The sequence below is a fragment of the Dendropsophus ebraccatus genome, chromosome 14 (assembly GCF_027789765.1).
Source record: "Dendropsophus ebraccatus isolate aDenEbr1 chromosome 14, aDenEbr1.pat, whole genome shotgun sequence".
NCBI lineage: Eukaryota > Metazoa > Chordata > Amphibia > Anura > Hylidae > Dendropsophus > Dendropsophus ebraccatus.
The window spans coordinates 75,629,981-75,645,409 of record NC_091467.1 but is presented as its reverse complement, the minus strand read 5'-3'; the positions used below and the strand labels follow the sequence as shown (position 1 = coordinate 75,645,409).

General features: G+C 44.9%; 1 protein-coding gene across 1 annotated transcript in view; it reads left to right on the top strand.

Moving 5' to 3' along the window:
* Positions 1-14,836, top strand: part of SGK2 (serum/glucocorticoid regulated kinase 2) — a 38,836-nt gene extending 24,000 nt beyond the window's left edge. The window contains exons 4-12 of the mRNA XM_069952527.1: positions 2,899-2,982; positions 3,815-3,946; positions 5,913-6,025; positions 6,776-6,812; positions 7,252-7,338; positions 7,514-7,609; positions 11,300-11,455; positions 12,798-12,887; positions 14,050-14,836. Coding sequence (XP_069808628.1) covers positions 2,899-2,982; positions 3,815-3,946; positions 5,913-6,025; positions 6,776-6,812; positions 7,252-7,338; positions 7,514-7,609; positions 11,300-11,455; positions 12,798-12,887; positions 14,050-14,211 — 957 coding nt within the window. The 3' untranslated portion in view covers positions 14,212-14,836. The remainder of the gene's footprint in view (positions 1-2,898; positions 2,983-3,814; positions 3,947-5,912; positions 6,026-6,775; positions 6,813-7,251; positions 7,339-7,513; positions 7,610-11,299; positions 11,456-12,797; positions 12,888-14,049) is intronic.
* The last annotated feature ends 593 nt before the right edge of the window (positions 14,837-15,429 follow it).

Below are 15,429 nucleotides of genomic sequence, written 5' to 3'. Positions count from 1 at the left end.
ATTGGCTGAGTGTGGCCTATCAGCTGACCGGCCATTCTGAAGATAGAGCGCGCGGGACCCGGGGATGAAGACAGCGCGGAGAAAAAGCCTGGACAGGTAATGTACGATGCTGCAAAGGCTGCAAGGACATCGGTAACAATGTCCCTGCAGCCCTCGCTCAACGATCATCGGGCCGTGGAATAGGCCCAGTAAACGAGCGGCGATCTAGCAGATCGCCGCTCGTTTACATCGTTGATCGGGCCCTCCTCGGCCCGTGGAATAGGACCCTAAGGGGAGGCAGGCTGCTAAAAATGTCCGTTATTGTTAGACTCAAAATAACGGACGGCATTTTAAACGGAGCTGAAAAAAACGTGTGAACATAGCCACACGCTGCACCGAAAAGGGGCGTTCCACAGACAGCATCCGTTATTAGGCTATGTTCACATCGGCAACAACGGCCGTATTTTATGTGCCTGTGAACATAGCCTGTTTCTTAATGGGATCCCGGCTGGAGCGTATACACATCGTTCGCTTCACTGTGGGCTATGGGAAGCTCAGCGTGCGCCCGCTTCAGAGCTCTGCGGCCAGAAAGATCATCCGGCTGGTACTTAAGTACCAGGGGTCGCAGAACGGCCAGTCTCTTACTGTGTGTGAACATAGCCTTAATCTACCACGCAGACACAGCTGCAGTCTGTTCTTGCCTGGTGTGTATGGAAATAAATGTTCTGACGGCCGCAGGAACATGGAAACATCGGCCGATGTTCGGCCAGTATAACAATGGCCGTTGTTATACTGTATGTAAACATAACAGATCCATTGATTTTATTGGAGTCTCCGCTTTGCAAACACTGACCGTGCAGACCATGCAGGCTCCATCCATTTGCAGATCAGATCCGCAGCCAAACAATGGATGTGTGGATGACCCCCACTAACACCAATGGGTCCTTCCCCTGTCCGTAAATCTGGATCCTGTGGTGTGGATCAAACCTAAACCGCTGATTCTATCCAGAGAGATTCTGAGGCCTTGTATAACTGAACTGATATAAGATTGTAATCTGCACCGAGAACAAAGGGGAAAGAAGCAATGAAGGAGCTGAGAGCGACGGGAAGACGGGAGTTATTGCTTAATTTATAAACTCACTTCCTGCTTCCAAGACAGCGGTACTCTCACTGTTAGGTTTCATTTCTCCCAGTACTTATCAGCTGCTGTATGTCCTGCAGGAAGTGGTGTATTCTCTCCAGTCTGACACAGCGCTCTCTGCTGCCACCTCTGTCCATGTCAGGAACTGTCCAGAGCAGGAGAGGTTTTCTATGGGGATTTGCTGCTGCTCTGGACAGTTCCTGACATGGACAGAGGTGGCAGCAGAGAGCACTGTGTCAGACTGGAGAGAATACACCACTTCCTGCAGGACGTACAGCAGCTGATAAGTATCGGAAGGCTGGACATAAGGCAGCTTATAAGTACCGGAAGACTGGAAAGAATTTTTGTCTTTATGGTAGTTGTAGTGTGGATAGTCACAGATTGGAGGCGCTGTCCTGTCAGATGATTGTTCCTTCCACTGCCAATAAGAGTATAAGCAGAGATAAAATCCCTGGCTGTGACAGTATATAGTATATAGTCGCCATTCCTCTGTGGCATTGGGTGGGATTTGTGCTGCATGGGGCTCCAGGTTGGAGAAGTTCGGGGGCCCCGCAGTGAGAATTCCAGCTGCTGCTGCCAAGGACTCTGAGTTTGCAGCTAATCTTATAATCTGGAGCTGACGCTGCAGGATCGGCCACATGGGGGGGGGGGGGGGGGGGGGCTGCTGTTTCTCTGTGTATTAGGAGATCTTGTTGTTTTATAGTCACACTTATACTCACCTGTCCCTACGGCTGACGTTACACATCTATCTGCTGCATTAGGACTGCTGAGTGCTTATAGACTGTCCATTCCCAGACAGTCACCATTAGAGCAAAGTTCTGCTCTAGAAACATTGTGGCGGTCTATATACCATAATAATCCCATAATAATGTGCTAAAAATACTGAAATAAAATGAGCTCTATGAGGACTAAATCCTGAGTGAATCTAACTGTGGAGACCATAGCAGTGTATGGGAGCCAAACTGCAGAGGAACTAACTGCCGGGATGTATATATAATAGTATGCTGGGCTATATATATATATAATAGTGTGCTGGGCTGTATATATATATATATATATAATATGCTGGGCTGTATATGTATATATATATATATATATATATATATATATATATATATATAATATGGTATGCTGGGCTGTATATATATAATAGTGTGCTGGGCTGTATATATATATATATATATATATATATATATATATAAAATGGTATGCTGGGCTGTATATATATATATATATATATAATATGCTGGGCTGTATATGTATATATATATATATATATATATATATATAATATGGTATGCTGGGCTGTATATATATAATAGTGTGCTGGGCTGTATATATATATATATATATATATATATATATATATAAAATGGTATGCTGGGCTGTATATATATATATATATATATATATATAATATGCTGGGCTGTATATGTATATATATATATATATATAATGGTATGCTGGGCTGTATATATATATATATAATGGTGTGCTGGGCTGTATATATATATATATATATATATATATATAATGGTATGCTGGGCTGTATATATATATATATATATATATATATATATATATATATATATATATATATATAATGGTATGCTGGGCTGTATGGGGGGGACATGATGCAAACCTGCCTGGTATGTACATATAATCTATCCTAAGATAATAAGGAAGGAGATAATATAAGGGCGGATTAGATGGAGCGGGTCCTTTTCTTCTTTGTTTCTAAACACGTTGATGCAATAAAGAAGGTTTATGCTCCACAGGTGCTGCTGGCCAAACATAAGAGTGACAATAAGTTCTATGCTGTAAAAGTTCTACAGAAGAAGACCATCCTGAAGAGGAAAGAGGTATCGTCCACCATACACTTCACCGTACACTCCACCGTACACTTCACCATACACTCCACCATACACTCCACCGTACACTCCACTGTACACTTCACCATACACTCCACCGTACACTCCACCATATACTCCACTGTACACTTCACCGTACACTCCACCATATACTCCACTGTACACTTCGCCAGACACTTCACCATACACTCCACCGTGCACTCCACCATATACTCCACCATATACTCCACCCTATACTCCACCATATACTCCACCATACACTTCACCAGACACTTCACCGTACACTTCACCATACACTCCACCCTACACTCCACCATACACTCCACCCTACACTCCACCATATACTCCACCATACACTTCACCAGACACTTCACCGTACACTTCACCATACACTCCACCCTACACTCCACCATACACTCCACCCTACACTCCACCATACACTCCACCCTACACTCCACTGTACACTTCACCATACACTCCACCCTACACTCCACCATACACTTCACCGTACACTCCACCATATACTCCACCGTACACTCCACCCTACACTCCACCATACACTTCACCGTACACTCCACCATATATTCCACCGTACACTCCACCATACACTTCACTGTACACTCCACCATACACTTCACCATACACTCCACCATACACTCCACCCTACACTCCACCATACACTTCACCGTACACTCCACCATATATTCCACCGTACACTCCACCAGACACTTCACCATACACTCCACCGTGCACTCCAACATACCCGGCTGCAGATTGGCTTTATGGGTTCCTCGGCGTTCATCACCTATTGTTTCGTTTTCAGCAATCTCACATCATGGCCGAGAGGAACGTCTTGCTGAAGAACCTGAAGCATCCATTCCTGGTGGGCCTGCACTACTCCTTCCAGACCTCAGAGAAACTCTACTTTGTCCTGGACTATGTAAATGGGGGAGAGGTGAGATCCGACCACTAGTAGCCCAGAGTCCTCTGCTGGGTCGGCCAATATCGGAGGTCGTTGTTTCCGATATCTTTCCTCCCCGACTTACTTCTCGCGATGGTGGACCCAATATGTGAATGTGTGAGTTAGAGTCACTCAGGACCCTTTTATTTCAGAAACAGAAGGGAAAACCTGAATATCCCAGCAAGTAATGGGCAAGGGGGGCGGGGTCTATCTTGTAGGCCAGAACATGGCCGCCATTTTGAAAGCCGCCGTATTAAATCAGTGATAATATAGCATATCAATCAGATTTGCAATATCTCTTGTGTTTCAAAAATTTTCAACACAGATTTTGCTTTGTGTTCAGCACCAGGGACAACACATTGAACACGTCCGATAGCTGTGCATCCCAGAGAACGTTCCAGGTCGTTGTTGCAGCTTTCAGTGACGTGTGACAAATGTGGTCTTCTCTGATATTCTACATGACCACCTTCCCCTTGGGAACACTTTCTGTTGATCCAATGTGGCAGCTTTCAAGATGGCGGCCATGTCCTGAACATATCCGAAAAAGATAGACCCCTTAAGTGTTACTTGCTGGGGTATCAGATGTATAATTTTCCATTTTGTTTCTGAAATAAATGGGACCTGCGTAGAGTCTGAACCTGACCTTGCGGCATTGGATTACCCACCCTCAGGTTCGCTCCAAGTTTGCTCATCTCTCGTCCTAAGACCCTTGACTCCCCTGTATACGGTTTTGTCCACCGCGCAGTATTAGCTGCTGTCATCTTCTGAGGTTCTACACCGAGTTGTATTGGAATAAGTAAACAAAGCCCTGTGTGTTTGTGCTGCGATCAGCAGGTTCCCCCATGTGGCGGCACAGATGCTGACAGACACCATCACATCAGCAGTATAACTGGAGCGCGACTATCATCTGTTACACAACGTCATCCCATCACCCCACAATAGGGGTCCGAAATAGTCACCGCCATTGTAACAAACGTTGCGTGAATCAATATTGCCAGCGGATGTAATGATGTGTTTATAAGACAGAGGGATCAGAATACATGCTACCCAAACAAGATAATGGGTGGAGGGGGGGGGGGGGGGGGGCAAATAGGGAGATGGAAGGGGAAGTGAATGGAGAAGGCCGGAAGTAAAAAGAGACTGCAAATGTACTGTTATAGAGCTCTTCCCAGGGCTTTATACACAGCTTACACTGCTCAGTGCTGCTCTAGAATGTCCTCCATACTGATGTTCCTTCCTGTGATGTAGTAGAGGAGCAGGATCTGTGTGTGTGCAGTGTATGGGAGATGTCATAGCAAACAGTCTATACTGAAAATAAAAGATGGCGCCTACAGAGAAGAAATCTGAGGACACCTAATACGTCTCCATGTCTGAATGGATGTAAAGTATAAGCGCTGTATAATGTTCTGTGTTATTCAACGTTATTCAACCTTCAATAGTGTCTCCAATCTGCCAAGGAAGTGATGAGGGTGCACGCCGGGACTGCCGCACACCTTAATGCTGACTGCACTTACAGTATACAGAGGGTCCTGCAGCATCCATAGCCACAGAGAACAGCAACGTTTCGACTGGCCTGTGTTTTTACCGAGCCGTTGCTGTTCTCTGTGCACGAGATGCAGTACGTTGCTGCTTGGACACTATGGATGCAGGACCCTCTGTACACTGTCATTTTTGTGTTCTTTAGTCTGGCATTAGTCTGACGTTACGATATAGCGCCAGCGGCTCTGATTTCTAATGTACTGCTTACACAATCGTATCATTTCCAAATACTTGGCTCATAGAGGAGACTATGTAATACTATGTAATAGGGTAACTGGTGATTTCAGCATGAGAGGGTTTGGCGGTATACGCAGTGACCTATGACCTCCATACCTCATTGTATAAGGGAACACGGGTGATATAGTTATATAACCAATCCCTCCTAAGAAGGTGCTGACTCTTTCTCCTCTCTATTCTTCAGCTTTTTTTCCACTTGCAAAGGGAGCGTTCTTTCCTGGAGCCGCGGGCGCGGTTCTACTCGGCGGAGGTGGCCAGCGCTATTGGCTACTTACACTCTCAGAACATTATCTACAGGTAGGAACCAGGAGAACAAAACTATGTGTACAATGCAATATGTGCTCTGTAATAGTATGTCACCAGAGAACAGCAAACTACAGCATCCCATACATTATTAAAGGGGGGTTCCGCTCAAACATAACTTCTGATATGTCGCTGCCCATCGTGAGACTAACAATTCCTTCCATACTTGTTATTATCTGTTCAGTCTCCTTCCCCCAATTCTCAGCTGCTACTTTCTACTGAAGACACAAAAATCTGTGTGTGAGCTTTTCTCTCTGTCTCCCCCTCCCTTCTGAGACAGCTGATGTAAACAAGTCGCTGGCAGGCTTTATCTGCAACATTGTAGCTTCTTTGTAATGATGGCAGGGTTATTCTGAGGTCAAGTTGCTGATAAACTGACTGTGATTAACCCTTGCAGCGTCACAAAGAAGCTATAATGTTGCAGATACAGCCTGCCAGGGATTTGTTTATACATTCCCATAATCCCCCTTGCTGCATGTGAAGTTAAGACCAACTGACAGTACTAATAGAACAGATCATGTAACTGTGATTGAGCCCACCTAGTGGATTCCTGGTGGGCTGTAACCAATGGCAACAGGTTATCAAACACAGCAGCACATGGTTAGTGAATCTATAGCTCTCAAACGACACAGTGTAGGAAATGCTTGTACATTGGAAATGTTTAAATTAACCTAATGTATCCGTATAGACCTGGTTTTCTTGTGACACTGCTCCTTTAAGTCAATCGTTGTTTTGTTTTTCTAGGGATTTAAAACCAGAAAACATCCTGCTGGACAGCCAGGTAGGGGACAAGAACCATAACCTAGCGTCATGCTGACAAACAGGACACAATTAGGCCGGGTTCACACAGCGTTATTGCAATCCATTTTTTTTCATCCGTTCCATCAAAAAACAGACGAAAAAACAGAAGCATTTATGTCCATCCATTTTCATCCGTTTTCCATTGACTTTTAGCGTACCCAAAAATGTGGTTGACCCTATTCTTGTGTACGCCAAAATAAGGATGCATTTTGATCTGTTTTTTTTTTTTTTTTTTTTTTTTTTATGGAAGTCAATGGAAAACGGATCAAAATGGATGGACAGAAATCCTTCAGTTTTTTTTGTCTGTTTTTTTTTTTTGTTTTGTATGTTTTTTTTTGCAATAAACAAATGAAAAATACAGATTGCAATAATGCAGTGTGAGGCCGGCCGGTCACAGACTAATCTTCTCCTCTGCTCAGGGCCACGTGGTGCTGACGGACTTTGGACTCTGTAAGGAGGGGATGGAGGCAGAAGGGACCACCAGCACTTTCTGTGGGACGCCGGAGGTAATTCTCTGGATTCATATTGCTGTTTCCTATGTATTATGCCTTGTGGTGTCATAAAGAACGCTGTGCACATAGTATACACACACATATATGGTATATACACCTGATATACCACCCAGCTACCAGTACTATGATGCTTATGTAGAGTTCATTTTAATTTTTCTTTTCTTCCAAGTACCTGGCGCCAGAAGTTCTTAGGAAGCAGCCGTATGATCGCACGGTGGACTGGTGGTGTCTGGGGGCCGTTCTGTATGAGATGCTGTATGGACTGGTAACTATCTGTTATATATGATGCATCCCGCCTCTCTCTATGGCTCTCGCTCCGTCTCCTCTTTCCCCGGTATCTGTTATATATGATGCATCCCGCCTCTCTCTATGGCTCTCGCTCCGTCTCCTCTTTCCCCGGTATCTGTTATATATGATGCATCCCGCCTCTCTCTATGGCTCTCGCTCCGTCTCCTCTTTCCCCGGTATCTGTTATATATGATGCATCCCGCCTCTCTCTATGGCTCTCGCTCCGTCTCCTCTTCTCTTTCCCCGGTATATGTTATATATATGATGCATCCCGCCTCTCTCTATGGCTCTCGCTCCGTCTCCTCTTCTCTTTCCCCGGTATATGTTATATATATGATGCATCCCGCCTCTCTCTATGGCTCTCGCTCTGGTTCCTCTTCTCCTTCCCCGGTATATGTTATATATGATGCATCCCGCCTCTCTCTATGGCTCTCGCTCTGGTTCCTCTTCTCCTTCCCCGGTATCTGTTATATATGATGCATCCCGCCTCTCTCTATGGCTCTCGCTCCGGCTCCTCTTCTCCTTCCCCGGTATCTGTTATATATGATGCATCCCGCCTCTCTCTATGGCTCTCGCTCCGGCTCCTCTTCTCTTTCCCCGGTATCTGTTATATATGATGCATCCCGCCTCTCTCTATGGCTCTCGCTCCGGCTCCTCTTCTCTTTCCCCGGTATCTGTTATATATGATGCATCCCGCCTCTCTCTATGGCTCTCGCTCCGGCTCCTCTTCTCTTTCCCCGGTATCTGTTATATATGATGCATCCCGCCTCTCTCTATGGCTCTCGCTCCGGCTCCTCTTCTCTTTCCCCGGTATCTGTTATATATGATGCATCCCGCCTCTCTCTATGGCTCTCGCTCCGTCTCCTCTTCTCCTTCCCCGGTATCTGTTATATATGATGCATCCCGCCTCTCTCTATGGCTCTCGCTCCGGCTCCTCTTCTCTTTCCCCGGTATATGTTATATATGATGCATCCCGCCTCTCTCTATGGCTCTCGCTCCCTCTTCTCTTTCCCGGTATATGTTATATATATGATGCATCCCGCTTCTCTCTATGGCTCTCGCTCCGTCTCCTCTTCTCCTTCCCCGGTATATGTTATATATGATGCATCCCGCCTCTCTCTATGGCTCTCGCTCCCTCTTCTCCTTCCCCGGTATCTGTTATATATGATGCATCCCGCCTCTCTCTATGGCTCTCGCTTCCTCTTCTCTTTCCCCGGTATATGTTATATATGATGCATCCCGCCTCTCTCTATGGCTCTCACTCCGTCTTCTCTTCTCCTTTCCCCGGTATATGTTATATATGATGCATCCCGCCTCTCTCTATGGCTCTCGCTCTGGTTCCTCTTCTCCTTCCCCGGTATATGTTATATATGACGCATCCCGCCTTTCTCTATGGCTCTCGCTCCCTCTTCTCCTTCCCCGGTGTCTGTTATATATGATGCATCCCGCCTCTCTCTATGGCTCTCGCTCTGGTTCCTCTTCTCCTTCCCCGGTATCTGTTATATATGATGCATCCCGCCTCTCTCTATGGCTCTCGCTCCCTCTTCTCTTTCCCGGTATATGTTATATATATGATGCATCCCGCTTCTCTCTATGGCTCTCGCTCCGTCTCCTCTTCTCTTTCCCCGGTATATGTTATATATGATGCATCCCGCCTCTCTCTATGGCTCTCGCTCTGGTTCCTCTTCTCCTTCCCCGGTATCTGTTATATATGATGCATCCCGCCTCTCTCTATGGCTCTCGCTCCCTCTTCTCTTTCCCGGTATATGTTATATATATGATGCATCCCGCTTCTCTCTATGGCTCTCGCTCCGTCTCCTCTTCTCTTTCCCCGGTATATGTTATATATGATGCATCCCGCCTCTCTCTATGGCTCTCGCTCCCTCTTCTCTTTCCCGGTATATGTTATATATATGATGCATCCCGCTTCTCTCTATGGCTCTCGCTCCGTCTCCTCTTCTCCTTCCCCGGTATCTGTTATATATGATGCATCCCGCCTCTCTCTATGGCTCTCGCTCTGGTTCCTCTTCTCCTTCCCCGGTATCTGTTATATATGATGCATCCCGCCTCTCTCTATGGCTCTCGCTCCGTCTCCTCTTCTCTTTCCCCGGTATATGTTATATATGATGCATCCCGCCTCTCTCTATGGCTCTCGCTCCGTCTCCTCTTCTCCTTCCCCGGTGTCTGTTATATATATATGATGCATCCCGCCTCTCTCTATGGCTCTCGCTCCGTCTCCTCTTCTCCTTCCCCGGTGTCTGTTATATATATGATGCATCCCGCCTCTCTCTATGGCTCTTGCTCCATCTCCTCTTCTCTTTCCCCGGTATATGTTATATATGATGCATCCCGCCTCTCTCTATGGCTCTCGCTCCGTCTCCTCTTCTCTTTCCCTGGTATATGTTATATATATGATGCATCCCGCCTCTCTCTATGGCTCTCGCTCCGTCTCCTCTTCTCTTTCCCCGGTATATGTTATATATGATGCATCCCGCCTCTCTCTATGGCTCTTGCTCCATCTCCTCTTCTCTTTCCCCGGTATATGTTATATATGATGCATCCCGCCTCTCTCTCTGGCTCTCGCTCCGTCTCCTCTTCTCTTTCCCCGGTAGCTGAGGATATGCTGCAGGAGGTGGGGGCAGTGTGAGTAATCCTGGACGGGGTGAGCTCCCAGTTGTGTCCTTTGCATCATTCCGCCCCATAGTTCACACTTCACCTATTTCTCTGACAATGTTCTTAGTACAGTAGTAAAACGATAATGGAACAAATGGAACAATGTGCTGAGTCACATGATCACGTGATCTTTCACTCCAAATTGCCTTCTCCATTTTTAATTTGTCAGTTAAATGACATCACTTCCCGTTATTGTGAGTCTAAGGTGCCCGAAAGTTATATAGATTGGAGATTTTTTTAAAAGAAGTAAATTACAAGTCTTCCAGTACTTATCAGCTGCTGTATGTCCTGCAGGAAGTGGTGTATTCTCTCCAGTCTGGCACAGTGCTCTCTGCTGCCACCTCTGTCCATGTCAGGAACTGTCCAGAGCAGCAGCAAATCCCCATAGAAAACCTCTCCTGCTTTGGACAGTTCCTGACATGGACAGAGGTGGCAGCAGAGAGCACTGTGTCGCACTGGAAAGAATACATCACTTCCTGCAGGGCATACAGCAGCTCATAAGTACTGGAAGACTGGAGAGAATACACCACTTCCTGCAGGACGTACAGCAGCTGATAAGCACTGGAAGATTGGAGATTATTAAATAGAAGAAATTTACAAATCAGTATAATTTCCTGACACCACTTGATCTGAAAACAATACATTTTTGTCTGGAGTGCCCCTTTAAGTACTGCTGTACAGGACCTGTATGCAGAGGCAGTGATCAGTTACACAGTCAGTTCACAGATGTGTGTGATCCTCCAGGTCTCTAGACCTTCTTCTTCTTCCACGTCCTTAAAGTGTAGAAGAGACAAAGGCGCGTAGACGACTCTTCACATATAATACACAGTATTCTCCCACCCTGATATTCCGGTAATTGCCGTGGTCGGAGTTCTCCAATAACAGCCATTCTATTGTATCATTCGTGGCTTTCACCTATAGCAGCTCTTTATATTATAGGCCTGTCCTTATACACAGTAAGCTCTGACATTATCCTTTTATTGTTTGTGTGCAGCCGCCTTTCTATAGCCGGGATGTGTCACAGATGTATGACAATATCCTCCATCAACCCCTGCAACTACCGGGAGGGAAAACCACCGCAGCCTGCGACATTCTTCAGGGACTACTACACAAGGATCAGCATTGCCGCCTGGGAGCCAAGACCGACTTTGTAATTCATTATTACTACTCTTCATCTGTTATTGTATTCCCTGCTCCGTCCTATAGTCTTCATTAAAGATTTCCTACCGTTTAGCTGCTACTCAGAAAAAAGATAGGATAAATCCAACAGCCCGATCTCTGACGTCTAGAGTCAATGTTATCCGCACAGATGGGGAGGAAGTTACACATAAGCTCAGAGTGTGGACAGTAGGGAGAGAATCATCGGAGGTCAGCGCTCACAGGGTGTAGATAGACAGGAGAGCAGATACATAGCAATCATACAGCCTGTATACAAGTATAAAGAGAAAGCAGAGCACCCACAACAAACTTACACACTGTACAGGAGAAACTAAATGAAATGTTTAATATGGACCTATAGAGAAAGAGTTTTTATACCATTATAAGTAGAAAGCAAAATACATGACAATAATATAGTGTGTATACTAGTAAAAAGAAAAGGAACAGCATCCACAGCAAACTGTACACACTGTAGGGGAGAAACTAAACAAAATCTTTAATAAAGACCTATGGAGAACGTGTTTTTTATACCAAATAAGTAGAAAGCAAAATACATGGCAACCATAAAGGCTGTATACAAGTATAACGAGAAAGAAGAGCACCAACAGCAAACTACACACTGTAGAGGAGAAACTAAACAAAATCTTTAATAAAGGCCTATGGAGAACATGTTTTTATACCATAATAAGTAGAAATCAAAATACATAGCAACCATACAGGCTGTATACGAGTATAAAGAGAAAGCAGAGAACCTACAGCAAACTGTATACACTGTAGAGAAGAAACTAAACTAAATGTTTAATATAGACCTCTGGAGAAAGTGTTTTTATACCATAATAAGTAGAAATCAAAATACATAGCAACCATACAGGCTGTATACAAGTATAAAGAGAAAGCAGAGCACCTACAGCAAACTGTACACACTGTAGAGAAGAAACTAAACTAAATGTTTAATATAGACCTATGGAGAAGGTGTTTTATACCATATGAGTACAAAGCAAGAATTAAAAAAAAAAATTTTTAAAATGTTTCCGGAGCCTATATGGCAAGTTTCACACACACAGCATTTTGCAAACATCCTCTGGCAGGCTTTATCTGCAACATTGTGCAGGTATGGAAGGAATTGTTAGTCTCACCATGGGCAGCAAAATATCAAAGGTTATGTGTGAGTGGAATACCCCTTTAATCATGATGTACATGTACAGTCTGACATCATCTATATACCAGTTCATATATGCATTTGGCTATAAGAAGAAATGTATAGTCAGGAAAGGTGAGATGATGAGATCCCAATGTTGCTATATAGACTGAAATGTAGTTTCACTGTTTTCCAGCTGGAAATCAAGAATCACATGTTCTTCAGTCCAATCAACTGGGACGACCTGTATCATAAGAAGATTCATCCACCGTACAACCCGAATGTCGTACGTAACCATCTCATTTTACTACAACCACTTAGTAAAGAAGAGGGGCACGAGCATCGACTTAAAGAGTACCCTGCATTACCAACAACATGTAAGATGTCATCAGGAATGTCTAAAGTCGCACCAGTCTCAGTGCCGAGACCCCATGTGATCAGGAGATATAGTTAGAGAGAGTGCGTGGCAGCGGCGCCATCCACCCCCCAGATGCATCTCCTGATCACAGAGGGTGTTGGCAGTGAGACCGCTGCGACCTTTGACATTCCTGATGACAGTGACTCTTTAAGGGGAATCTCACCGCTGTAATTCACGTTTAAAACTGCTGACACTATTAGATGCTATAAGGTCAAGGAGACACATGGTACCTGTCATATATCTGTCTGTGCTACCACTCGCTTTAGCTACCTGAAGTCAGCAAAGCCGAGACTAAAGGGCAGAGTGAATGCAGACGAGCATCTTCTTCTTCATATTAGTGACTGAAATAACAGGTTCTTTATAAAAGGCCAAACCACTCAGAGCTTCTGGTGTTGCAGACACTTCTTCCTGTACCCCAGGCTGTCCACATAACCTGCCCCCCATCAGTGTGCACTCTGTACATAGTGCTGTGCATCCCCCATATAGTAAATGCCCCCCTGTGTAGGTCCCCTATAGTAGATGGCCTTCAGTGAGGTTCCTGTGTAGTAGATGGTCCCCTGTGTAGCCCCCCTTTAGTTCATGGCTTCCTGTGTAGTCTCCTTTAATAGATGGTCCCCTGTGTAATCCCCCTTTAGTCTATGGCCCCCTGTGTAGTCTCCTTTAATAAATGGTCCCCTGTGTAATCCCCCTTTAGTCTATGGCCCCCTGTGTAGTCTCCTTTAATAAATGGTCCCCTGTGTAATCCCCCTGTAGTCTATGGCCCCCTGTGTAGTCTCCTTTAATAAATGGTCCCCTGTGTAATCCCCCTGTAGTCTATGGCCCCCTGTGTAGTCTCCTTTAATAAATGGTCCCCTGTGTAGTCCCCCTTTAGTCTATGGCCCCCTGTGTAGTCTCCTATTATATGTGGTCCCCTGTGCAGTCCCCCCTGTGCATCACTCATTGTAATCCGCCACTATACATGTTTACTGACTGATATCTTTTGTATATGATGTTTATTGTGTTTGTTATATCTGTGCTCTCACCTTAATAGGCCGGTCCAGGCGATCTGCGCCACTTTGATCCAGAGTTCACCCAGGAAGCAGTGCCGAGCTCCGTGAGTCGTACTCCTGACCTGAACAGTATCGGCTCCAGCTGCTCCAACGCCTTCATCGGCTTCTCCTACGCACAAAGTGATGATGACATTCTCAGCTGAGTCTATAATTCAAGATTTTTTTTTTCTTGCTGATATTATTTTTACAAATATAACTAGTCCAGTGTACAGTATACGGTATATGGTGTACAGTATATGGCATACAGCATGTGGGTATACGGTATATGGTGTACAGCATGTGGTATACGGTATATGGTGTACAGTATATGGTATACAGTATGTGGTGAACAGTATATGGTATACAGTATGTGGTGAACAGTATATGGTATACAGTATGTGGTGTACAGTATATGGTATACAGTATATGGTGTACAGTATATGGTATACAGTATGTGGTGTACAGTATATGGTATACAGCATATGATGAGTACCAAGCGGCCTGAGCCTGATGGTCCATCACACCGACCTCAGCTGGAGCCTCCATGGTGGTGAAGAAGTGTAGGGACGAGGATTACGTGTAAATCCACCATCTGAATATTTTCTGAGAAACTCTTCCTCATCTCCAGGTCCTCCGGCGCCTCTGTCCTCCGTTCTCTTCATCATGGACGTTCTATGTGTTGTATTGGCTGTGATTGGAATACACAATAAAACAATTGGCTGTGCTGCGATTTAAAAGCCACAAAGCAAGATAACTTCCCATGCGGATTTTATTAAAGGGGTACTCCAGGGGGGGGGGGGGGGGGGGAGTTTTCAAATGTACTGAAAGTGTCAGTCTTCAAATACTTATCAGCTGCTGTATGTCCTACAGGAAGTCTTAATTTTTTCCAGTCTAGAAAGCAGGAAAGGTTTTCTATGAGGATTTGCTGCTCTGGACAGTTCCTGACATGGACAGAGGTGGCAGCAGAGAGCACTGTGTCAGACTGGAGAGAATACACCACTTCCTGCAGGACATACAGCAGCTGATAAGTACTGGAAGACTGGAGATTTTTAAATGGAAGTAAATTACAAATCTCTATAACTCTCTGGTACCAGTTGAATAAAAAAATAATAATTAAAATCGCTGGGGTACCCCTTTAAATCTCATCTACTTTGCTGCTACTGTATTTGCTGTGGATGCGCCATAGGCGACACGACTCTTTGTGTGATATTTGAATAAATGTTCTTTTTATATTTTTATAAATATTCTCTTATTAAGAGGTTTCACTGTACTAAATGCGACAGAAAGAAAAACTGGGTTGTGTGCCATCCAGTGACCTTTGCAGCGTGTTTCCCATACTCAGTGACCTGTGCAGCGTGTTTCTCATACACTCAGTGACCTGT